At 49.6% G+C, this 26,739-nt stretch overlaps 1 protein-coding gene across 1 annotated transcript in view; it reads right to left on the bottom strand.

The window, feature by feature from the left end:
- The window catches only part of NFIC (nuclear factor I C), a 99,378-nt gene extending 96,276 nt beyond the window's left edge, over positions 1-3,102 (bottom strand). Inside the window, exon 1 of the mRNA XM_081846260.1 lies at positions 2,036-3,102. Coding sequence (XP_081702386.1) covers positions 2,036-2,038 — 3 coding nt within the window. The 5' untranslated portion in view covers positions 2,039-3,102. The remainder of the gene's footprint in view (positions 1-2,035) is intronic.
- Positions 3,103-26,739: the final 23,637 nt, after the last annotated feature.

Below are 26,739 nucleotides of genomic sequence, written 5' to 3'. Positions count from 1 at the left end.
AGTTCCATGAGGTTTCCAGGTAAGCGAATGAGGATCGTGCCCTTTAAAAAAATAAATATTCCTCCAAGCTTCTACAAGACCGTGGCTCATCCCGTGGAAAAACTTCCTGACTCGGGACAAAAGGCAGATTTACTCGCGAGGAAGCCCCGCTGGTTTGGAACTTTAGCCTGGGAGTAGGCCCAACAAGGAAACCTATAGTGCCTACTCACAAGTAATGCCCCATGGGGCTTACTTCCAGGTAAATGGGTGCAGGACCGCCGACTTCTGGGCAGCCCGCTGACTTAATATTGAACAAAGCCAGCTTAAAGTTGGCAGCGGCCCTGCAGGGCAAATCCGACTCGCACGTGTTTACTCGGGAGTAAGCTCCCACGGACAGCAATGGAGCTTTTGTTCCTGAGCGTAACAGCTCGAGACTCATAGGACGTGCCCGCCGGGGGGTGGCCCGCTTTTACCTAGGGGGTTGTGAGTCCCGTTGAGTTCCAAAGAGCTTTTACTTTACAGTAAACGCGCGAGAGGGTCGGGGGGGGGGGGGAGCCCGGAGCTCATCCGAGGAAGGCGCGGGCAGCGCGGGGATACAGAAACCGATCGCCATCGATTAATCGAGCGATCGTTCTCTTCGATCGAAGGCTCCCTGCGGAATACCCAGGCGCGAAGTGGGGAGGCGACAGAAATCCCCTTTGAACTCGCTGCGACTTCGCTTCCCAAGGCTAGATAGCCGCACTTAAAAGAAAGAGGTCTATTTTTAGAACTGAACCCGGCTTGGAGTTGGGTGTGCGGAGGAAAATGGACGGAGGAGGGTAAAGGTTAGAGCGAGGAGGAATTTTTTTTTTTCCTTTTCCCGTGCGGGGCGGGCGGAGCGGGTCTGGTGCTGCAAAGGCTGCAGCCCAGCCGGTGTGTGTGTGTCTCTCTCTGTGTGTGTGCACGCGCGCGCGCGCCTTTCTCGCTCTCCCGTCCACCTTGGGCTCCGCAGAGCTCAAGATCTTACTGCTGACGAAGCGGCCTTCGCCGAGTCTGCCGCAGGGCCCAGCTCGCTTAGCCAGAGAGAGAGAGAGAGAGTTAATTTTTACGCGCAGGATGAAGAGAGAAAGGGGAGGGCGTTGGAGAGAGGGAGATCTTTCCAAGGTTGGAGGGGAAAGGGAGGGGGCCCTCTCCAGCTCGAGAGCTGGATCGGGGCCAAAGGCAGCAGTTAGCGGCGCCCAGAGAAGCCCCGGCGTCTCCCTCTCCCTCTCTCCGGGTCTCTCCTGCTCTCCGCTAGGCGTCATGTTCAAGTTCAGCTCGGCTCCCTTCCTCCTCCGCCCCCTTCGCCAGAGCGGCCATTTTCCGCTACATCTACCGTTTGCTGAGCTAGCTGCCAAGAGAAAGAGAGAGGGTGGGGGGGAAGGGAGGGAGGGGGGAGAGATGATTGCCACACACACACTCCCCCCGTCTCTCTACCCCCTCCTCCTCCTCCATCGCAGATTCTTACGCATTTTCCCCCCCTCCCCAATTCCATGCGTAAAAGCGCACCGGATTTGGAGAGGTAGGACACTCCGCAGACTTTATAGCGCTTCGCATTCTCCACCTCTGCGCACCAGTCCCCCCCCCCCATTAAACTCTGACACTTTGCACCAAGGACGGGTATGGTGTGTGTGTGTGGGGGGGTCTTCATCTAGGCAAGGCACTACGGCAAAACGCGACGGGGGCTTTCCGAATAGAGGCGCGCTCTTTCCGGAACGGGGCATCCCCAAACACTCAAGAGAAATGCCGCCACCACCACCCCGGGTCTCCTTCCAGCCCCCCTGGTCGTGCCAAGATCCTTTCTGTTTTGATTCTAACAAGGCTCTCCCCTCCCCCCACCGCCAGCACCCTATTCCCCACCCCAAGCCCACCTGCCTTGGACTCTCTCTCCCCCCCCAACCCCCCCCACCTCAATCAACTTCTTCTGCCCACCCACCCGTTCCTCCGCCACACCCCACCGACGAAATCAGGGTGTGGGGGGGATATTATTATTATTATTATTAAAAAAAGGATTTGGAAACTGACGCGAAAAACTTACCATCACCCAAGCGAAATGGACCAGGGCGGCAGAGCGGCTGAATGCCAACAGGAAACTAAGGTGGCGGCCGGCGGCAGAGAGAGAAGGGGCTTATTTATTTATTTTTAAGGTCCCACCAAGTTGTTGTTGTTGTTGTTGTTAATTTGCGGAGGGCGAAGGGAAGGGAACGACCTCACCTCCTCCCTGGAGAGAGAGAGAGGGAAAAAAAAAATAAAATAACAACAACCCAAAAAGCGGGGCCAGATCTTCGTTCCCTTCAGCGTCGGGTCAGTTCTGTCGAGGCGCCTTCAGCGGCTGGGTCGACAGCATCTTTTAAGGTCCCAGCTCAGGAGAACCCGCTGCGCCTTGGCCCTCCCCAGATGTCAGTGAAGTAGGGGAGGTGGTGGTTTCTCGCCCCACTTCCCCCCTCCTCACTCTCTCTCTCTCTTTTGGGTAAAATAATTTAAAAAAATAATAACCCGGGGTTTATTTAGTTGCTAGGTCACATCGCCGAGGGTGGGGGACACACACATACACACACCAAAATCCTTCCTGGGTTGTGAAGACGGGGGGGGGGGGTGCTGAGGACTTGGTGGTTGTTAACTCTAGAGAGTCACACAGAGGGGGTTCTTAATAAAGGGGGGGGCGGTGGAAGCGGGTGAGACGGGGCAGCCGTAAAAAAATAATGTCTTGCGGGGGGGAAGAGAAAGGAGAGAGAGACCTCACTTTTCACGGGACGCCACGCTGGGGGCGCGGAGATTTAAAAACACTACTGCTAATAATAATAATAATAAAAGAATCAGAAGCTCTCTCTTTTTGTTGCTTATGGTTTTTTATATATATAGCTAGCTTCCTGGTTCAAACCTCGTGTTTTTATCAAAACAAGATTTGGGGGGCAGGGTTGGGAAATAAAATAGCAGGCGCAGCACCGGCAAGATTCCTTTCGCTTTTTGCAAAGAAAATCCGGAGAGAGTGAGGAGGGCGGGGGGACTGGATGGGTAGCTGGCAGGCGGGCAGGCGGGCAGGGGAACCCTCACAGCTACCCGCTCCCTCCCTGGGTGAGCAGGGCTCCAGCAACAGCGGCGGCGGCACCCATGAGCGACCTCCCTCTCTTGCGCGCGCGCACTCTCCCTCCTCCCTGCCTGGGCTGCTAGGCTCCGCCCCTGGCTCCGCCCCTTTCTCGCGTGGCTGGGGAGGAGGGGGGGGCGCTGAGGAGTCTGGCAGCGCCAGGATGCGAGTGAGAGAGAGGGAGGTGGCATTTGAGAGAATCTTCCTCGAGTTACCCCCTCTCCCTATTTCTTCCTCTAGCTCCCAAAGGTGGACCAAGGAGATTTGATAAGGCGCAGCGCCGGATTTACGTATAATAAGCTAAACAAGCTCTAGCTTAGGGCCCCAATTTCTTGCCCCCCCAAAAAAATTAAAGTGCTGCAGGGATTTATGTATAGGTTGGGGGGGGGTTGCCCCTCCAGCAGATATCATGCACATGCAGCCCAATACCAAAATCAGCACAATCACTTTTGTGACTTTTGTGATTTGTCCCCGCAAAACACTTCATCGCAGTTTCTTCCTATCTATTCAAAGGGCCTTTGCTGCACGATACCAAATGTAATAATTCACTGATCAATGTATCTATGTACTGGCTCACAGGGAAACTTCAGAAATTCATATAGACAGGTGAGCTCAGCTCCTCAGCAGCTCCTCTGCCTGAGGGATAATCCCTGGCATCCTGATACCTGAGTGCCATGGGGCAGGGTCCAGGATGTTCAGATTATGACCCCCAGACCTCCCCTTTCATGATGTAACCGTGATGTATTAGTGATGTAGTTTGGGGGCTGTAACATGGGGATTATCAGCTAATAAAAGTTTGGGTTCTCTTTTGTACGGGGCTTCCATCTTGTTTCACCTGGTGGCAGGTGGGAGTCCTGTCCCGACAGTCTTCAATAAAGACCAAGCCTACTGGCTGCTGTTTTGCTCTGGTATTCTGGGCTGGTGTCCTTGTTTTTTTGTCCAAGGGAGTCCTCAGATTTCTCCGTTAACAAAAGGGGGGAAAAACCTAGATGTACATTTACAAAATATAAGATACAAAACAAATAAAATAAAACCTACATGCAGCAACAGTGTTTTGTGTTGTGTAGACTCCTAGGATATAAGTCATGGGCCCCACCTGCTCGCCTGCTCCCTAAAATATCACTGGTTTGCTCCTTTCTATATACAGTGGTACCTTGGTTCTCAAACTTAATCCGCTCCGGAAGTCCGTTCCAAAACCAAAGCGTTCCAAAACCCTGATAAAATACATATTTTGTTATGTGCAAATGGCTTGAGACACCTATTAGGTCCACAAATTACTATATAGCATATATTCAACACAAAAAACAGCGACAATTTGTCGTTGGCAAAGAACAGCTGGACATATAAAGGGCCCCATTACCTTCAGTAGCTTAGGGCCTCAGCAAACCTAAATCGGGCCCTGGGTAAGGAGGTGGGATGCCAGAGCAGGGGTGCCCACTTGAATAAAATATTGGGGAGGGGGCAGGTAAAGACCCACCTCAATCACTGCACACATCTGGGTCCAGCCAAGGGTGGCGGCAGCTGCCCCCTAAATAAATTAATAAAAATACTTAACTGAGGTTCTTCCCCCCAAAAAACATAAATCCTGGCTATGCCACACTATTTGAGTGGCACTGCACATCAACATTGGGGGGCCCTCCCCCCTCAAGTATTTTATTGGGGGGGCAAGGCAGAGGGACCCCAGCTCCTGGGGGTTGGTTCCTATATGCAGGGAGAGAGGATGGAATGAAATTGCTGCTGCTGAGAGAGAGAGAGAGAGAGAGAGAGAGAAGGATGATATCTCCTACCTAATGGGAAAACTCTGAACATCACTAGTAAAGGTAAAGGGATCCTGACCATTAGGTCCAGTCGTGGCTGACTCTGGGGTTGCGGTGCTCATCTCGCTTTACTGGCCGAGGGAGCCGGCGTACAGCTTCCGGGTCATGTGGCCAGCATGACTAAGCCGCTTCTGGCGAACCAGAGGAGCGCACGGAAACACCGTTTCCCTTCCCACCAGAGCGGTACCTATTGATCTACTTGCACTTTGACGTGCTTTTGAACTGCTAGGTGGGCAGGAGCAGGGACCGAGCAACGGGAGCTCACCCTGTTGCAGGGATTCGAACCGCCGACCTCCTGATCGGCAAGCCCTAGGCCATGGGTAGGCAAACTAAGGCCCGGGGCCCGGATCTGGCCCAATCGCCTTCTCAATCCGGCCTGCAGACGGTCCGGGAATCAGCGTGTTTTTACATGAGTAGAACGTGTCCCTTTATTTAAAATGCATCTCTGGGTTATTTGTGGGGCATAGGAATCCGTTCATATTTTTTTTCAAAATATAGTCCAGCCCCCCACAAGGTCTGAGGGACAGGGGACAGGCCCCCTGCTGAAAAAGTTTGCTGACCCCTGGGTTAGAGTGTTGGACTAAGACCTCAGAGACCAGGGTTCAAATTCCCACTTGGTCATGAAATATTTTTCGTATTTCACCTTTTTCCTCTAAAGAGCTCGAGGTGGTTTTTCCTCCTCAGTCCTCACAACAACCCTGTGAGGTGAGGACTGAGGAGCCAGTGATTCCCTCCCCAAGGCAACCCAGTAAACGTCATGGATTTGAACCCTGGTCTCTGAGGTCTTAGTGCGACACTCTAACCACCCACCACACCACACCACATACAGATAATAATAAAATAAAATAATTAGCTGGAGATGAATTCTTCCCTCCCGCAAAAGGAGCAACATTGCAGGAGAAGCAACATAAATAAAACCTTGTAAACCGAGAGGGGCAAATATTTATCGTTTCGGCAACCAGTTTGTATCTCGATTAAAACGGAACGGCCTGCGCACTGATCAGTCTGGGGGGGAAAGCCTTGTTTAAAAAAATAACCACGCAGAGAGGGAGGAGGAGGGAAGGCTGGAGGGAGGGAGGGAGAGTTTCAGTGTTATTTATGGTGACACAAACCACTTAACATGAACTTTTCAAATTGCTGGCCTCAGCTAAAAAGCCTACGTGGTTATCCTTCAAAGCGTCACCCGCCTTGCCGCATGGGAAGCAGAAATCTCGACACAATCACGTTAGGTTTTTTTACAAGCTAATTTTAATCCGTCTCTCCCATTCTCTCACTTATGTACACACAGAGACACACACACACACGTCTAGGCACACATACCAACACCACAAAGGTTGCCCACACTTGGCTATGGGTTTATTTTAATGGTAACCCAAAGATCTTTGGCCTGGCCACAGCGCAAGCAAGCCGGCCTTTGCAACCCTCAAACCACCTCTGGCGAGTCCGCTGTTTAAAAAACACACACAAGCAGAGCGCCCAGGCTTGATTTGCACTCGTTGACAACACGTGATCGCGGCACACAAGGGCCAAGGTATGTCTCCCAAAAGCAGCTTCCAGGAACCTGGCAAATTCTGGGCACAGAGACCACAGCTCATCCCACCCTGAGCCTCCACTACAGTGGTACATGAAGGCGGTGAAGGTCCTGTGTGAGTGCCTGGAGGCGGTTGGAGGATGGATGGCGGCGAACAGATTGAGGTTGAATCCTGACAAGACAGAAGGACTGTTTTGGGGGGACAGGGGGCGGGAGGGTGTGGGGGACTCCCTGGTCCTGAATGGGGTCACTGTGCCCCTGAAGGACCAGGTACGCAGCCTGGGAGTCATTCTGGACTCGCAGCTGTCCATGGAGGCACAGGTCAATTCTGTATCCAGGGCAGCTCCATCTGGTATGCAGGATGAGACCCTCCCTGCCCGCAGACTGTCTCACCAGAGTGGTGCATGCTCTAGTTATCTCCTGCTTGGACTACTCCAACATACTCTATGTGGGGCTCCCTTTGAAGGTGACCCGGAAACTACAACTAATTCAGAATGCGGCAGCTAGAGTGGGGACTGGGAGCGGCCGCCAAGACCATATAACACTGGTCTTGAAAGACCTATACTGGCTCCCAGGACGTTTCTGAGCACAATTCAAAGTGTTGGTGCTGACCTTGAAATCCCTAAACAGCCCAGTATACCTGAAGGAGCATCTCCACCCCCATCATTCTGCCCGGACTCTGAGGTCCAGTGCCGAGGGCCTTATGGCGGTTCCCTTGCTGCGAGAAGCCAAGTTACAGGGAACCAGGCAGAGGGCCTTCTCGGTGGTGGCACCTGCCCTGTGGAACGCCCTCCCACCAGATGTCAAGGAGATAAACAACTCTCTAATGTTTAGAAGACATCTGAAGGCAGCCCTGTTTAGGGAAGTTTTTAATGTTTGATGTATTTGTTGTCTTTTTAATATTCTGTTGGGAGCCACCCAGAGCAGCTGGTGAAACCCAGCCATATCGGCGAATAGCCATCTCCCATGGATGATTTAGCTGAGATTCCTGCATTGTAAAGGGGGCTGGGATGGATGACCCCTGAGGTCCCTTCCAGCTCTATTTAGTTGAAACACTGTCCTAAACAATTAAAACAATGGAGGCATTCTGGTTTTCGTACGTCAACGTTCGAATGCTCTGCCCTCACCCATCAAAAGAAGATGTCCAGAAATCTCGCCGTGCTTCCATCCTCTGACTGCTCCTAGCTGTTGTCTGTTTGGCCAACCCCTCTCTCCAAAGCCCTGCCAGGCCTCCCCCTACCCCCCTATATAACTGTCCTGGTTTCTGTAGGTGTGGGGGAGAGCGGCGAAGGGGAAGGCTGTGTTATCTCGCCTGGGGCTGGCTTCGTAAGAGCTGGTATGTTCTCTTTGGCAGTTCCCGGGGGCAGGAGCAGAGATCACGGGGCATGATGCCAGCTGGGACCAGAACACAGGGGAAGCCAAGAGAACAAAGGCGAGGAACAGGGGGGAGAGACAGGTTGAAGAGCAAACACAACAGGTGCAGAGTTCCTTAGCAACCGAGGCTCACCTGTGGCCTTAGGGCTGCACTCATTTGACACAGCGAGAAATGGAATCCGAACTCTGCAACAAGGGTTTTCGTTCCCTCCTGAATCCCTGCCTGAAAGCAGGTGTGCTGAAGGTTACTTAGCAGCAGGTGCTTCAGGCCAGATCGAGTCCCTAAGCAGTTTTGACTCACCACCTTGACAGCCATCAGCACCAAAAAATGCCTACTTAGCTTCTCAGAGAGAGCAACTTGTCTGTCGTCTTGGTGCTGTCCCTGGTCCTGAAAGGCCTGCTCTTCTGATTCAAAGTGCAAGTAGATAAATAGGTACCGCTCTGGCGGGAAGGTAAATGGTGTTTCCGTGAGCTGCTCTGGTTTGCCAGAAGCGGCTTAGTCATGCTGGCCACTTGACCCAGAAAAACTGTCTGCGGACAAACGCCAGCTCCCTCGGCCTATGGAGCAAGATGAGCGCCGCAACCCCAAAGTCATCTGCGACTAGACCTAACGGTTAGGGGTACCTTTACTTTTACGTCCATCAATGACCATATAGCATATATTCAACACAAAAGGCAGCGACAATTTGTTGTTGACAAAGGACAGCTGGACATAGAAAGGGCCCCATTACCTTCAGGAGCTGAGGGCCTCATCAAACCTAAATCTGGCCCTGGGTGTTCTTATAAGGCAGCGGTAGAAACAGAGAGAAAAGGGGGGGCGCTTTTAACTCCAAAAATCCACACACACCCCGAAGGATTTGTATCCTTCGACAGAAAAAGAGGTCGCTCGCTGCTGCCTCAGGCGAAATTTGCTGCCAACTCGATAGACAGAGGTGGCTTTTGACGAACTAAAGCCAACATGAAGTTCAGGCCGTGTATTAAAAAAACCCACAAGGTGTCCGATGCAGACAATGCTAAAATGCCATCTGAGGTTCCGTTGGCGTGCCTTGCTCTCGACGCTGAGCCCCACGGCTATTTTTAACCACACATGGGGATTTGGGCTCTTAGCAGCTGGCCCAGCTCAAGCTGATTTGATCCCTAAGCTTAGCGGAATGGGAGAGGAAGCGTCCCCGCTGCCCTTTCACCCCCTGCCAACCTGGGATGGCATTGGCCATGCCCAAGGTCAGCTGGCAAGGGAGTGGCTATGCCGTCTGTCCTAGATGGAGCTTACATTCTTCAAAAGGGGGATATTGGCCTTTCGTTGGTCCTTTGGGAGCTCAGGAAAGTTGTGTTTTTTTTAAAAAAAAATCTAACATTTTTAAAAACAACACCATCATCAAAAACAAATGAATACAACATTTCCCAATTAGCAGATAATTAACATTGGATTCATATAGTTAAAGCCATGGTTTTCCCAGTAGTGATGTATGGAAGTGAGAGCTGGACCATAAAGAAGGCTGATCGCTGAAGAATGGATGCTTTTGAATTCTGGTGCTGGAGGAGACTCTTGAGAGTCCCATGGACTGCAAGAAGATCAAACCTCTCCATTCTGAAGGAAATCAGCCCTGAGTGCTCACTGGAAGGACAGATCCTGAAGCCGAGGCTCCAAGACTTTGGCCACCTCATGAGAAGAGAAGACTCACTGGGAAAGACCCTGATGTTGGGAAAGATGGAGGGCACAAGGAGAAGGGGACGACAGAGGACGAGACGGTGGGACAGTGTTCTCGAAGGGACCAGCATGAGTTTGACCAAACTGCGGGAGGCAGTGGAAGACAGGAGTCCCTGGCGTGCTCTGGTCCAGGGGGTCACAAAGAGTTGGACACGACTAAATGACTAAACAACAACAAACATTGGACTGCCCCTTCACCCCTCCATGTTTTCTCCAAATTTTCAAACTTTGCCGCACTACTTTGTCTCCACCACAGTTTTCTCGGATTCAGTTTTACAGTCAAACCTCGGTTTTCGAACGTTTTGGAAGCCGGACGCCGAAATCCCGGAAGTGAATGCTCTGTTCTACACAAAAACACACACAAATTCCCGACGGGCAACTCTTGACAATAAAAAACAACAGCTGAATGACCAGCTTTGCCCGGGACCTTTAGCAAAATATTCTCAAGGCTGTCTAGATAGGAAGTGTCCATACTTTCTGCCTATATGCATCAAAACGTAAGGTTGTCGTCACGCTGCAGTTTGCTTGGGTCGAGACTAAGGGGAAGGAGGCGGCTGAAAGGCAGTGACATGCCCTGGACTTTTTGTAAGGCATGAGGCGGGCAGGTGTGGGCTGGCTGAGGGCAGACAGCGCCCCATTCATCCCAATGGACCAAACCCTCCAGTGTCGCACAGCTCAGATGAAGAACAGCTTTTGCACGAAGCTGTCTGGAGAACTTGGGGAGAATCATGCCCAGCTGTGGACTTCTTCCCCGTTTGAAGAACTTCAGGATACATCCTCGGGTGAAACATAGGTAAAGGGTAAAGGGACCCCTGACCATTAGGTCCAGTCGTGGCCGACTCTGGGGTTGTGGCGCTCATCTCGCTTTCTTGGCCGAGGGAGCCGGCGTACAGCTTCTGGGTCATGTGGCCAGCAGGACTAAGCCGCTTCTGGAGAACCAGAGCAGCACACGGAAACGCCGTCTACCTTCCCGCCGGAGCGGTACCTATTTATCTACTTGCACTGGTGTGCTTTCGAACTGCTAGGTTGGCAGGAGCAGGGACCGAGCAACGGGAGCTCACCCCGTCATTGCGGGGATTCGAACCACCGACCTTCTGATCTGCAAGCCCTAGGCTCTGTAGTTTAACCCACAGCGCCACCCGCGTCCCTGGGTGAAACATAAACGCACACAAACTAAAAGGAAGTCGTTCTTACCAGCCCAGGCCTGGTTCCAATGAAGATTTCCCAGAGGCATTTTTGCTGACTCAGCAGAGCTCCTGGTGAGTCATAAGTCCACACCCCACCCCACCCTGCAGCGAGGAAGGTCTATTTAACTATTTGCATCATTTTAGGAAGCAAAATGTCATGGTTTGGTTGGATGCAGAAGAACGAACCAACAGGGGAAGAAGACTCAGAGCCCAGGGAGTGGTGGTTAGGACAACAACAGCAGCAGCAACAATTATTGTTGTGTGAGGCAGCTGGAGGATGGATGGCGGCTAACAGATTGAGGTTGAATTCTGACAAGACAGGAGGACTGCTTTTGGGGGACAGGGGGCGGTCAGGTGTGGGGGACTCCCTGGTCCTGAATGGGGCAACTGTGCCCCCGAAGGACCAGGTGTGCAGCCTGGGGGTCATTTTGGACTCACAGCTGTCCATGGAGACACAGGTTAATTCCGTGTTCAGGGCAGCTCTATCTGGTACCCTCCCTGCCCGCAGACTGCCTTGCCAGAGTGGCGCATGCTCTGGTTATCTCCCGCTTGGACTACTGCCATGCACTCTACATGGGGCTGCCTTTGAAGGTGACCCGGAAACTGCAACTAATCCAGAATGCGGCAGCCAGACTGGGGACTGGGAGCGGCCGCTGAGACCATATAACACCAGTCCTGAAAGACCTACATTGGCTCCCAGGACGTTTCCGACCACAATTCAAAGTGCTGAGGCTGACCTTGAAAGCCCTAAATGGCCCAGTATCCCTGAAGGAGCGTCTCCACCCCCATCGTCCAGCCTGGACACGGAGGTCCAGCTCCGAGGGCCTTCTGGCGGTTCCCTCCCTGCGAGAAGTGAGGTTGCAGGGAACCAGGCAGAGGGCCTTCTCGGTGGTGGTGCCCACCCTGTGGAACGCCCTCCCATCAGATGTCAAGGAAATAAACAACTATCTGACTTTTAGAAGATTCATTTTATGTTCCCCATTTCATGTGCCCCCTCCGGCTGGTTTGGTGCCATTGTTCCTTACCAGCGCCAGCCGCTGGGAATAGCTCCCCATCCCTATTCTCTCTCCCCCTCCATGACCTTAAATCATCGTGATCTCTGACTGCTCTCAAATAACCAGCCACTCACTCATTTGTGTCTGTGTATAATCTCGTTGGGTAACGAGATTAAGGAGATAATCTGGGGGGCATTTGCAGTGCCCGCAGACCGTTTCCTAGGAATCCAGCCGTACAGCCCCTGGTTTTTTTAATTTTCAGGTTGGAATCGTAGAATTGGAGAATGGGAAGAGACTCTGAGGATCAGCTGCAAGAATGTGAAGCTGGGGATTCGAACCCGCAACCTCGGTGTTGGCACCACGCTCCAACCAACTGAGCTATACAGGCTTGCAGGATTGCTCTGCTTTTGCGGGTGTTTGTGTGCCTTTCAACAGGGAACTCTGTAATATTCTTGTAGTCCCAACCACATACCCTTAAAGTAATTGGCACGCTTGGGCGCAATATTCCATTTTCATCTTGGGAAAAGTTATGGCGGGGATTTCCAAATTTACAGCGTGCTGTGCATTGAAGGACAACTATATGAAATAAATAAATTTAATAATAATAATAATAATAATAATAAATAATAAAATAATAATTTATTATTTATGCCCCACCCATCTGGCTAGGTTTCCCCAGCCACTCTGGGCGGCTTCCAACAAAGTATTAAAATACAATGGTCTGTTAAACATTGAAAGCTCCCCTAAACAGGGCTGTCTCCAGATGTCTTCTAAAAGTCAGATAGTGGTTTATTTCCTTGACATCTAATGGGAGGGCGTTCCACAGGGCGGGCGCCACCACCGAGAAGGCCCTCCGTTTGGTTCCCTGTAACCTCACTTCTTGCAGGGAGGGAACCGCCAGAAGGCCCGCGGGAGGAGGACCTCCGTGTCCGGGCTGGATGATGGGGGTGGAGACACTCCTTCAGGTATACAGTGGTACCTCGGGTTAAGAACTTAATTCCTTCCGGAGGTCTGTTCTTAACCTGAAACTGTTCTTAACCTGAGGTACCACTTTAGCTAATGGGGCCACCTGCTGCCGCCGTACAATTTCTGTTCTCATCCTGAAGCAAAGTTCTAAACCTTAGGTAATATTTCTGGGTTAGCGGAGTCTGTAACCTGAAGCGTATGTAACCCAAGGTACCATTGTACTGGGCCGAGGCTGTTTAAGGCTTTAAAGGTCACCACCAACACCATCGGCAATGATGAATGTTTTGGCAGTGACATCGGAACCCAACTATAGTGGTACCTCAGGTTACATACGCTTCAGGTTACAGACCCCACTAACCCAGAAATAGTGCTTCAGGTTAAGAACTTTGCTTCAGGATGAGAACAGAAATCGTGCAGCAGCGGCACGGGGGCAGCAGGAGGCCCCATTAGCTAAAGTGGTGCTTCAGGTTACGAACAGTTTCAGGTTAAGTACAGACCTCCGGAATGAATTAAGTACTTAACCCGAGGTACCACTGTAGGTGTCTCTTGATTTCTCCCCCACCTTCCCAGACACCCGGCAAAGGAGGTGCAAAATTTGGCTCGGGAGACGATGGACTGGAGAAAGGTTTCCCATGGGATCGGATATGTGTCTGTTAAAATGGGTGCATTTGTTTGAGACACCCTGGTCTGATTTAGCAACACATGCCAATTACAAGCGAGTTATAAATCGCCCTTCAGATTTCCTGGGAATCCAATCAAGACATGACAAGTGCCAACCAGCAAGTTTCAACAGCGTCGGACTTTCAACTTCCTGCTCCAATTTGTTGCTTTCTCATCTCAGTCGGTGGAAAGATTGGACTGTCAGCTGCCCTGGATATTGAGTCCCATCGATGATCAGCCATCGAGGAGACAGCTGATTCAGTTCGCATTTAACGGCAAGCTTATCTCGCTAAACCACAGAGCCTAGGACTTGCCGATCAGAAGGTCGGCGGTTCGAATCCCCGCCACGGGGTGAGCTCCCGTTGCTCTGTCCCAGCTCCTGCCCACCTAGCAGTTCAAAAGCATGTCAAAGTGCAAGTAGATAAATAGGTACCGCTCTGGCGGGAAGGTTAACTTTCCGTGCGCTGCTCTGGTTTGCCAGAAGCGGCTTAGTCCTGCTGGCCACATGACCCGGAAGCTGTACGCCGGCTCCCTCGGCCAGTAAAGCGAGATGAGCGCCGCAACCCCAGAGTTGGTCACGACTGGACCTAATGGTCAGGGGTCCCTTTACCTTTTAATTGATGGACCTAATAGGTATCCCAAGCCATTTGTATGATGCGATACGATAATCTTTATTGTCATTATCCCATACAGAACAACAAAATTGAAAAAAATCTACATCAGACGGTCAAAAAACCACAAGCCTGCTAGCTCAGCCAGGTTAGCCCCCTAAAAACTCTAATACCCCATAATTGAAAACAATATACTCACATAAAGACTACCTTACACTGTGTTTAAAACCAAAATCGCATTTCGATAGAAACTGTTTCTCAGGTGGCTAGTCCTAGTCTTTATAACCCTGGACCTTCTTCCAGAAGGCAGAAGCTGAAAGAGATCATTTCTGGGGTGCGCACTATCCTGTGCTTTCTCTGCCGCTTTCTTATGGCACCTGGAAGCATAGATTTGATCCAAGGTGGGAAGAGCGCACCCAATTATTCTCTCTGCAGTCTTTACAACCCTGGACAGCATTGTTTTCCCCCCTGGCCGTGCAGCTCCCAAACCACACACACAGACCATAAGTTAATACACTCTCCACAGTACAATGGTAAAATGCCGTCAACAGGTCCTTTGAGAGATTGTTTTTCCGGAGGATTCTCAGAAAATATATAACAAATAGGAGCCTACACAACACAAAACACTGTTGCTGTATGCAGTTTTTATTTTATTTGTTTTTTATCTTATATTTTGGAAATGCGCATCCAGTTTTTATCGCTTTAATATTTTTGGGGGGGCCCGCAAGAGAGTGGGGCCCTAAGCTAGAGTTTGTTGAAGGAGACTCTTGAGAGTCCCATGGACTGCAAGAAGATCAAACCTCTCCATTCGGAAGGAAATCAGCCCTGAGTGCTCACTGGAAGGACAGATCCTGAAGCTGAGGCTCCAAGACTTTGGCCACCTCATGAGAAGAGAAGACTCCCTGGAAAAGACCCTGATGTTGGGAAAGATGGAGGACGCAAGGAGAAGGGGACGACAGAGGACGAGATGGTGGGACAGTGTTCTCGAAGCTATGAACATGAGTTTGACCAAACTGCGGGAGGCAGTGGAAGACAGGAGGGCCTGGCGTGCTCTGGTCCAGGGGGCACGAAGAGCCGGACACGACTAAACGACTAAACAAAAATAGGTATCTAAATCCATTTGCACATAACAAATTGGGGCCTACACAACACAAAACACTGTTGTATGTAGTTTTTAATCTTATATTTTGGAAATGTGCATCCAGTTTTTTCCCCTTTAATTTTTTTTGGGGGGGGGCTTGGGGCCCTAAGCTAGAGCTTGTTTAGCTTATAGGGAAACCCGGCTCTGCCATCCCAGGCTGCCCTGTCAGGCAGCGGAGCAGAGGCTGGCGAGGGAAGTTGGCAAGCTTTTGGCCTTTGGTGAATTGGACGCAGCTTGGGATCTGACGTCTCGGCTTGGGACGATGCCCTGGAGAGGACCTGAAATGGCTTGTGCCGTGTGTGTGTGTGTGTGTGTGTGTGTGTGTGTGTGTGTGTGTGTGTGTGTGTGTTAGCATCTGGACGTGTCCCCAGCAGGAAATGTTGCAATCTGGGGGGAAGAAGCAAGCAGCAACCCCCCTCCCCTGTCTGGGGAGGGTTGGTTTTTCCACCGAAGCGCCAAGGTTTTATGCAGAAAAAGCCTTTGGTGCGTAGCGCTTGGAGGTCAGAAGCCAATTAGCGGAGGAGGAGGAGGGGGGGGCCGAGGGGAAAAGGGGGTGGTCACTGCTCCTGCCCCTTTCAGACCCACTCCCCCCATCGCCATTGGCCGTGCGCTTGCAAAAAAAAACCCCAGCCAAAAACACGCGCGCACACACACAAACCGAATTAAACAAACACAGCCGAGGCGGTTTATATAATCGCAGGGACAGCTTGTTCCCAAACTCTGCACGGATTAAAGGTTTGCAACAGCTGTTGGTCATTAAGGAGGCGGACTTCTTGCCTTCTCTCTCTCTCTCTCTCTCTCTCTCTCTCTCTCTCTCTCTCTCTCCCTCCCTTTGCAACTCCGCCTCGGCCATCCCACCCCCAGTTCTCCCAATTGGTGCTGTCCCTTTTCCAAAGCCCTCTTTTCACTTGTGGGAGAGAGAGAAGTGCGTGGCGTGGGGGGTGGAGAGAGAGAGAGAGAGAGAGAGAGAGAGAGAGAGAGAGAAATGCAAAGGGGCCGCCAATCAATTTTGGACAACTAATCTCCCTGGGTCCTTTGAAACAAGGATGTGGAATGGGGGTGGGCGATAGGCATGCTTTCTTTCTTTCTTTCTTTCTTTCTTTCTTTCTTTCTTTCTTTCTTTCTTTCTTTCTTTCTTCTCTCTCTCTTCTTTCTTCCTTTTTTCTCTCCCTCCCTCTCTCTTTATTTCTTTCCCTCTTTCTCTCTCCTCTCTCTCTCCTCTTTCTCTCTCTCTCTCTCTCTCTCTCCTCTCTCTCTTTTCTTCCTCCCTCCCTCCCTCCCTCCCTCCCTTCCTTTCCTCTCTCCCTCTCTTCTTTCTTTCTTTCTTTCTTTCTTTCTTTCTTTCTCTCTCTCTCTCTCTCTCTCTCTCTCTCCTTCCTTCCTTCCTTTCTTTTCTCCCTCCCTCCCTCTTCTTTCTTTCTTTTTCTCTTTCTTTCTTTTCTCTCTCCCTCTCTCTCCTTCCTTCCTTCCTTCCTTCCTTCCTTCCTTCCGAGTCACCTTCCAAGGCAGCCCCATGTAGAGCGCATGGAAGTAGTCCAAGCAGGAGATAACCAGAGCATGTCACAGTTGCAAGTTCGACGCCTATATGGGACAGCTGGATAATCCAGCATTGCATGGGGTACAGCTAGATGACACCGCCTGGGTCTCTTCCAACTATGATTCGAAGTCCAGCAGTATTTGGGGGGCCACCAATGCCCCCCCAACTCTGTGCTAAGATACCTCCCTTGCCTTCCTTCGGCGCCTCTGTTTCCTTTCCTTTCCTTCCTTCAGTTCCCTTGAACATAGCTTATGGTCTGTGCCAACTATTTAAAAGCAAGATCAAAACTTGACGTTTTTTTGATTCCTCCAAGACCCAGCCAACGCCTTTTGGTCTCCTGTCTCGACTCCTTCCCTGGCTGCCCTCTGCTGGCTGGTATTCCTTCCTTCCCTTTCTGTTCCACACCCAGAGCTATTGGGCTCACAGCTAACGTGCTCCACCAGGAAATCTTGCTTGGCCCAGACCAAATGACCCGGGAACATGCTGGCAAATGCCCCTCATTCATTCTTCCTCCTCTGTGGTTGGAGAAGGTGTCTCTCAGGGCCAGGATGAGATCATATCCCATGTGGCCATCGCTGGGAGCAAAAAGGAAGAACAAAACTCCCAACTTTCGTCTGATGGAAATATGGATGTTCTGTTGTTGTTGTTGTTGTTGTTGTTGTTGTTGTTGTTGTTGTTGTTATTCTTGTTCTTGTTGTTATAGCCAGGGCCGGATTTAGGTTTGATGAGGCCCTAAGCTACTGAAGGTGTTGTTGTTTAGTCGTGTCCTCCTCTTGGTGACCCCCTGGACCAGAGCACGACAGGCCCTCCTGTCTTCCACTGCCTCCCGCAGTTTGGTCAAACTCATGCTGGTAGCTTCGAGAACACTGTCCCACCATCTCGTCCTCTGTCGTCCCCTTCTCCTTGTGTCCTCCATCTTTCCCAGCATCAGGGTCTTTTCCAGGGAGTCTTCTCTTCTCCTGAGGTGGCCAAAGTCTTGGAGCCTCAGCTTCAGGATCTGTCCTTCCAGTGAGCACTCAGGGCTGATTTCCTTCCGAATGGAGAGGTTTCATCTTCTTGCAGTCCATGGGACTCTCAAGAGTCTCCTCCAGCACCAGAATTCAAAAGCATCCATTCTCCGGCCATCAGCCTTCTTGATGGTCCAGCTCTCCCTTCCATACATCACTGCTGGGAAAACCATAGCTTGAACTATATGGAACTTTGTTGGTAATGGGGCCCTTTATATATCCTTTATATGGTGCTGGAGGAGACTCTTGATTGCTCAAATGAATGGAGTGGCTAAACTAAACTTCAGCATATATATATCTATGTGTCCTTGCACACCTCTAATTTGCAACGCTGCCTAGCAGAGGGACAGGGAGTTCTGGACTACAACTCCCATCAGCCCTTGCTGACCGCTAGGGGTGCTGGGAGTTGGAGTTCCAACAAACACAGGAGTAACATCATCTTCTCCAAGCTCAGACTTAAATGCTGCTGTACCGCCACCTAGTGGCTAAAGTGATCCAGTGCTCTCCCCCTCCCCAATATCAAACTTTCAGGGAAAGAGCCCCCCATTTTATAATTATTATTAGTTTGCATCATATATTTACACCTATTATTTCATGTTATAGCAAGAGACTAGATGATGAGTCTTTGTAAATTGTGTGTCTAAAGGGACTTTTGTTATTGCCAAATCCCAATGAGTTTGCATTATTAAGTTTGTAATGAATTAAAAAAAATCATTTTAAGCTAGAGCTTGATAAGCATTTCACTATTAATGTTGTTGTTTAGATGTTTAGTGGTGTCCGCCTCTTCGTGACCCCCTGGACCAGAGCACGCCAGGCCCTCCTGTCTTCCACTGCCTCCCGCAGTTTGGTCAAACTCATGCTGGTCGCTTCGAGAACACTGTCCCACCATCTCGTCCTCCGTCGTCCCCTTCTCCTTGTGCCCTCCATCTTTCCCAGCATCAGGGTCTTTTCCAGGGAGTCTTCTCATCTCATGAGGTGGCCAAAGTCTTGGAGCCTCAGCTTCAGGATCTGTCCTTCCAGTGAGCACTCAGGGCTCATTTCCTTCCGAATGGAGAGGTTTGATCTTCTTGCAGTCCATGGGACTCTCAAGAGTCTCCTCCAGCACCAGAATTCATAATTCACTATTAATATACTTCTTAATTGTATTTCAGTTCAACAATTGTTGTTGTCGTTTAGTCGTGCCCAACTCTTCATGACCCCATGGACCAGAACACGCCTCTTCTTAATTGTATCTCAATTCAACTATTACTTTGATAAAATACATATTTGTGATGTGCAAATGGCTTGAGATACCGATTAGGTCCATAAATGACCATATAGCATATATTCAACACAAAAAACACCGGCAATTTGTCGTTGACAAAGGACAGCTGGACATATAAAGGGCCCCATGACCTTCAGTAGCTTAGGGCCTCATCAAACCAAAATCTGGTCCTGTTTTCAATGCAAGGAAACTGTTGCAGGAACCCCCCCCCAATCATTTAGTTTGTACAAACTCGACACACACACACACACATACACACTCACACACGACATACACAATGTTTCTGTTATAAATTCATAGAAAATCAACTGTACGTAGGATCTACACCGGTCCACTTTTATTTTGCTCCATGAAGGAAGGACTATCAAAGGGGGATGGTTTGATACACGATGGCCCTGATCCCTTAACCATACCAACACGTACTCAGGAGCCCTGCCCAGTTGGCATGCCAACCTTGATGGTCCCAGACAGAAGACCATCAAGGACACAAAGAACTTGCATATGGGAGTGGATTCAACATGGACTGAAACAAAGGACAATGATCAGATCTTCCCTCTGGGGGCAGGAAACTGCAAACTCCCTTTGTCCTCTTACAGATAGGTAGCCGTGTTGGTCTGCCATGGTCAAAACAAAATAAAAAAATTCCTTCCAGTAGCACCTTAAAGACCAACTGAGTTAGTTCTAGGTATGAGCTTTCGTGTGCATGCACACTTCTTCAGATACACTGAAACAGAAGTCACCGGACCTTTCTATATAGTGAGAAGGTGGGGAGGGGTATTTCCCTTTGTCCTCTGTAAAATACTCATGGGGAGGGGGAAAGGAGGGACCAGCCAGGTGACAAGACACTCAGGTTACCTCCACAAACCCCTCCTGCAACCACTCTTTTTTGTGATGTATCAATGATGTAGTCATGTTGTAGTTGTGATGTAGTTCTAGGGGTGTAGCTTGGGGGATTTTGTTGTTTAGTCATTTAGTCATGCCCGCCTCTTCGTGACCCCCTGGACCAGAGCAAGCCAGGCCCTCCTGTCTTCCACTCCCTCCCACAGTTTGGTCAGACTCATGTTTGTAGCTTCAAGAACACTGTCCCACCATCTCGTCCTCCGTCGTCCCCTTCTCCTTGTGCCCTCCATCCTTCCCAACATCAGGGTCTTTTCCAGGGAGTCTTCTCCTGAGGTGGCCCAAAGTCTTGGAGTCTCAGCTTCAGGATCTGTCCTTCCAGTGAGCACTCAGGGCTGATTTCCTTCAGAATGGAGAGGTTGGATCTTCTTGCAGTCCATGGGACTTTCAAGAGCTTGGGGGATTAGTAGCTAATAAAGGTTGGGGTCTTCTTTTGTTTGGGGCTTCCATCTTGTTCCACCTGGTGGTGGTGGTGGTGGGGGGGGCCTGTCGCGACCGTCTTCAGTAAAGACCAAGCCTACTGGATGCTGTTTTGCTCTGGTATTCCTGGCTGGTGTCCTTGTTTTCTGTCCAAGGGAGCCCCCAGATTTCTCCGTTAACACAGCTAGCAGGTGACGGCTGCTTCAACAGCTGGGAAGACAGATGTTGTCAAATCGGGGAACACCCCCCCCAAGAGAGTAAAGAGTCTGGCAACGGGCAGCTGATCCGTCCCGTTTAAAACAACCCCAGAAGCCCCTTTTCCACTTCCGCACCGAGATGGAGTCCTCGGAAAATTAAATGAGTAACTTGCTGACCTCAATTGCTCTGCTGGCCCCGGGGGGCAAACCTGAATTGCTAACAGCTGGGTTCTGCAAAAGGGAAGTGAGGCTTGAATGCAAACTGTGGGGTGAAAGAGCTCCTAGGAAGCAGATCGGAGGAGGCAGCCATAAGGGGCTCAGAACAACGACCCACCAGTTCCAATAAATTATTATTATTATTTATACCCCGCCCATCTGGCTGAGTTTCCCCAGTCACTCTGGGCGGCTCCCAATCGAGTGTTAAAAACAATACAGTGGTACCTCGGGTTAAGTACTTAATTCATTCCGGAGGTCCGTTCTTAACCTGAAACTGTTCTTAACCTGAAGCACCACCTTAGATAATGGGGCCTCCTGCTGCTGCCGCGCCGCCAGAGCACAATTTCTGTTCTTATCCTGAAGCAAAGTTCTTAACCCGAGGTACTATTTCTGGGTTAGCGGAGTCTGTAACCTGAAGCGTATGTAACCCAAGGTACCATTGTACAGCATTAAATACAGGCAATCAGTACTGCCTGGATGAGTGGGTGGGTGGAGGGCAGTAAATAATAATATAATGATAATTTACCGTATTTTTTGCTCTATAAGGATCACTTTTTCCCTCCTAAAAAGTAAGGGGAAATGTGTGTGTGCGTCTTATGGAGCGAATGCAGGCTGTGCAGTTATTCCAGAAGCCAGAACAGGGAGAGGGATCGCTGCTTTCACTGCGCAGCGACCCCTCTTGCTGTTCTGGCTTCTGAGATTCAGAATATTTTTTTCCTTGTTTTCCTCCTCCAAAAACTAGGTGCGTCTTATGGTCTGGTGTGTCTTATAGAGCGAAAAATACGGTATTATTTATACCCCGCCCATCTGGCTGGGTTTCCCCATTCCTGACCAGAGACGATTTCCTTGGTCTCTTATTCTGCTAGTTAGGCCTGCTAACTCTGCATATTCGATCTGTTTAAGTTCCCATTTCCGCTCCTTAGGGACCTTTCCCGCCTGCCATTTTTGGGCTATAACAAAAATCCTAACTGCTGTACTTGCTATTGATGGGTATATTCTGAGCACCGTGAAGCAATCGGTTGTCTCTGAAATGCCAGCTTCTAGGAGCGTGGTGAGACAGCTTCTGGGATGTAATCCACTGAGAGCAGTCAAACACAACATTCCTTGTTTTCCTAGAGAAGACATGTAAAGGGATGTTTGGTCCAGCCAGTCGAAACTTCCTGTTTCCTCCTGGCTGGAGCATCCTTCCTTTGCGTGTGACTAGAGGTGACCGTGGCCTTACCTGTCCAGGTAACAAAAGGACAAGTCACACAGCACACCTCCCTCTTTTTGACTTCCTTCTTCGTTTGACCAGCTTTTAGCTAGGACCGCTCTGCTAGCTCTCAGCTAGCAGAAGCACTGGGTTCAAATCTCCCATATGTAGTAGATCCACATGTACATATCTGTAACTAAGTCTGCCTTCAGGAATCCAACTGTGAACTGATGTAAGTAAAGTTCTTTTAATAATAATAATTATTATTATTTATTATTTATACCCCGCCCATCTGGCTGGGCTTCCCCAGCCACTCTGGGCGGCTTCCCAAAAAACATTAAAATACTGTATTGACTTTGAAGAAGATTGTGGCGTCTTTATTCTTTTAAGAGGGATCAAGGGAATTTACCAGAAAAGTACAATTCAATCTGAGACAGACTGAATTGTACAATAGTGAGAGGCTCACACGAGCCTGCAACCAGCCATCTGCTGTGCATGTAAAAGGGGAATGTATTCCCCCATATTTGTAACTAAGTCTGCCTTCAGGGATCCATCTGTGAACTGAATGTGTGAGTAAACTTCTTTTATATGCTTTACACAAGATTGTGTCGTGTCTATTCTTTTTAAGGGAGAGATAAGAGGACTTACCAGGAATCCAATATTAAGCGGCTTAAGCGAGCCTGCATCAAGCTATCTGCTGTGCATGTCAAAGCAAGTAAATCTCTGCTAAGTAAAAGAACTTGCTAGCCCAAGTTAAGAAGGATATTAATAAGCAATATATGCTCTCCTGCCTCCCTGAACATTCCCACACAGCTCAGAGCCTGGGAGTTTCCCAGAAGTCTTTAGCTGTTCACTCCCAGAGGCAGGCTGATAGACCTTTGGTCTCGCCATTGCGCTGTTTTATTTATCAAGAGTCTAAGTGGTGTTCTTTCGTTTCGGTCGGATCCATTTATCCTTTTCCGGAACTCAAATTCTCCAGCCTCTGGACTTCCATCTTCAATCTGCTGCAGAGAAGGCCTATTTCAATGCTCTTAAAAAGTAGAGACATCACCTTGCCAAGATCCGTATAGTTCAAGCTATGGTTTTCCCCGTAGTGATGAATGGAAGTGAGAGCTGGACCATCAAGAAGGCTGATCATTGAAGAATGGATGCTTTTGAATTCTGGTGCTGGAGGAGACTCTTGAGAGTCCCATGGACTGCAAGAAGATCCAACCTCTCCATTCTGAAGGAAATCAGCCCTGAGTGCTCACTGGAAGGACAGATCCTGAAGCTGAGGCTCCAAGACTTTGGCCACCTCAGGAGAAGAGAAGACTCCCTGGAAAAGACCCTGATGTTGGGAAAGATGGAGGGCACAAGGAGAAGGGGACGACGGAGGACAAGATGGTGGGACAGTGTTCTTGAAGGGACCAGCATGAGTTTGACCAAACTGCGGGAGGCAGTGGAAGACAGGAGGGCCTGGCGTACTCTGGTGCAGGGGGTCACAAAGAGGCGGACATGACTAAACGACTAAACAACAACAATAAACAACAGAGATGCTCGCATCATCAGGGCCGTCTAAGGTCACCAAATCAAATGCTTTGGAGATCATAGAATGCTCATAGAGATCATAGAATCGGAAAGGGCACTGAGATTCATCTAGGAATATTCAGCTGTCCCATACGGGGATCAAACGTGCAACCTTGGCGTTCTCAGCACCATGCTCTAACCAGCCAACCTATCTAGGCTGACATGTTCAACTCAGAGACATGGGCGGCGCTGTGGTCTAAACCACTGAGCACCTTGGGCTTGCCAATCGGAAGGTCGGCGGTTCGAATCCCCACAATGACGGGGTGAACTCCCATTGCTTGGTCCCTGCTCCTGCCAACCTAGCAGTTTGAAAGCACGCCAGCGCAAGTAGATAAATAGGTACCTCTGCGGCGGGAAGGTAAACAGCGTTTCCGTGCACTCTGGTTTCCGACATGCGCCGGAAGCGGTTTAGTCCTGCTGGCCACATGACCCAGAAAGCTGTCTGCGGACAAACGCCAGCTCCCTCAGCTTGAAAGCAAGATGAGCGCCGCAACCCCATAGTCGCCTTTGACTGGACTTAACCATCCAGATGGGGAGCTTTTATCCATTTCTGCAGTCACGCAATCAATCAATCAATCAATCAATCAATCAATAGCTGAATTGGGTTCCATACTGTCACAAAAACAAATGAACTGAAAAAGCCTCAAAAACAGAAATGCGAAATAAATAGCAAAAACCAAAGCACCAAACTTAATCCATCCAGGTGGTCTGTTTGACTTCCGAAACGTTCGGAAACCGAGGTGTGGCTTCTGATTGGTGCAGGCGCCCCGGAAACAGTAGCCGACAGCCGTGTCGGACGTTCGGCTTCCAGAAAAAGGTATGAAAACCGGAACACTTACTTCCAGGTTTTCTGCATTTGGGAACCAAGGCGTTTGAGAAACAAAGTACCATTGTATTTGATCAACCCAGCTGGGGTAGCTCAGTTGTTAGAGCAGCAGACTCGTTAATCTCAGGGTTGCGGGTTCAGATTCCTGCATTGCAGGAAGTTGGACTACAGATGAACCTTGTGCTCCTTCCATGATTCTATGAATCGGTCCTTTTATCCCATGCAGTGCTTTGTTTTCGCCGCAGCCTCGGCCACGCCAGGCAGCTGAATTGAACAGGGCCACCCAGGGAGATTTCTCCTGCGTATCCGTGATCTAAACTGGCAATTAGAACTCACCAACCTCCCCGCTCCTAGCAAATTGTTTGCTTTTGTGGCAGAAGGAGGTTGCCTTTGTTTCTATCACCCCCCCATCCCGAAGGAGCCCAAGGAAGCATTGCAGCAGTTAACTTGCTTTACCAAGTGAGCCCAGCCTTCCCTCTTAAAAGTGGCAATGACCAAGCCTCCATCTCCGATCAAGTCTACCTTGAGCGGTTTTGGCTCTCGGGTCAGACAACACTGAGGTGGTTACTTCACCTTTTGCGAGAGGGCTGGTTGCATTTGATGCTTATATACAGTTCTCGGCTCGGGCAAAACAGGTTCGGTAAGTTTTCGTGACCTTCCCCAAAACCACCTGAACCTGTTGAACCAGAGGTGGTGTTGTTGTTTACTCGTTTAGTCGTGTCCGCCTCTTTGTGACCCCCTGGACCAGAGCACGCCAGGCCCTCCTGTCTTCCGCTGCCTCCCGCAGTTTGGTCAAACTCATGCTGGTAGCTTCGAGAACACTGTCCCACCATCTCGTCCTCCGTCGTCCCCTTCTCCTTGCGCCCTCCATCTTTCCCAACATCAGGGTCTTTTCCAGGGAGTCTTCTCTTCTCCTGAGGTGGCCAAAGTCTTGGAGCCTCAGCTTCAGGATCTGTCCTTCCAGGGAGCACTCAGGGCTGATTTCCTTCAGAATGGAGAGGTTTGATCTTCTTGCAGTTCATGGGACTCTCAAGAGTCTCTTCCAGCACCAGAATTCAAAAGCATCCATTCTTTGGCAATCAGCCTTCTTGATGGTCCAGCTCTCACTTCCATACATCACTACTGGGAAAACCAGAGCTTGAACTATACAGACCTTTGTTGGCAAAGTAACCAGAGGTGTAAGCATTGTCAAACAAGAGAGGCGGAAAAAGCTGTAAAAATACCATCTACAACCACTTTCGACTCTCTAAAACGATTGCATCTCTCCATCCTCTGTTTACACCCCTGTCTGTTTAAACCTGAGTATTACTACAGATCCACTCCAGATTACAACCATCACACCACCCATTTATTTTGTTTTTCCAAATAACAAAAATAAACACACCTCTTCTCCATCTTTCCAGTGAAACCTGCCTTATAAATTGCTTTTGCGTTTGTTCTTAAAGTTGCAAATTGGATTCAAACTCGGGGGTTGGGGAGAAGAATTCTCAATCTAAATGTGCTATGGGGGCCGCGAATCTGAAAACAGGTTTTCTTATCAAAACACACACACAAACATTGTATACAAAAGTCCCCTTCAAACAAACAGAATGCGATTTCCTTGCCCTGGCATTGCCATGCAATTGAACTCATTTCGGATCAGGGCCAAAGGATCAGAGCCGAGCCATTGTGGGGGTGTCGCTGAACTAATTTGGGTCCATTCATTTCAGTGGGTTTACTCTGAGTGGGAATTACCTGGAAATTCAGGAAAGCTAACAGCTAAAATAAGAGAATCTGATGATGATGATTTTTTTTCTTTTCTTTTGGAATAATGAAAGCCGTTTTCGGATTATTTGAAGGAACACTACAGCATGAAAAATACGTGAGCGGGTTTCGAACTACAGAAATAATTAAAAGATCACTGTGTTACGACTATGTTAAAAAGAAGAAAGTTGGGGTGCAGAAAATGGGAATATTAGGAAAAACATCATGGAAAATGGGATGGGAAGTTGACAATATATTGGATTTTTTTTGAAATTTAATTAATTTTTTTTAAAAAGGAAATTCGCTGGAGACAATCTGCCAAATTTTGCGAGCTGATTAACGGTGTTACGGCTTTCAAAACTAAGGACCTGCCGTAAGAATTAGCCTCCCCCTATTAATTGCCCCTCCATCTTCAAATCTTCCAAGACAGAAAGTGGAAATATAGATATTGTTAATTGTAGGTGGACTTGGAAAGAAATCCCGAAACTCCAACAGGTTTTAAGCCTGCCCACAAATATTTCAGACGAAGGCAGAAACCGGATTCTTGTAAGCCTTGCAGGTAATTTGACCGCACCACGCTGCCTTTACTTACCATCCACCAGGTCTTAGCTGCCATGTCGTAACACAGCTGCCATTTCACAGCGCTCTCCCCGCTCTGCCCGGCCGCCCCAGCAGATCTTGGGAACTCCATGCCACTGGACCGAACCACGGCAAAATTCCTGTCCTGGGCGACTTTATCCCGACCAGAAGCTCCAGGATCTTGCGGTCAGCCTCAATCGCTGGTCAGCTCGCGTTGGCATCC

This window comes from Podarcis erhardii (assembly GCF_964252035.2).
Source record: "Podarcis erhardii genome assembly, chromosome: 18".
Classification (NCBI taxonomy): Eukaryota; Metazoa; Chordata; class Lepidosauria; order Squamata; family Lacertidae; genus Podarcis; species Podarcis erhardii.
This window is presented reverse-complemented; position numbering and strand designations above follow the sequence as displayed.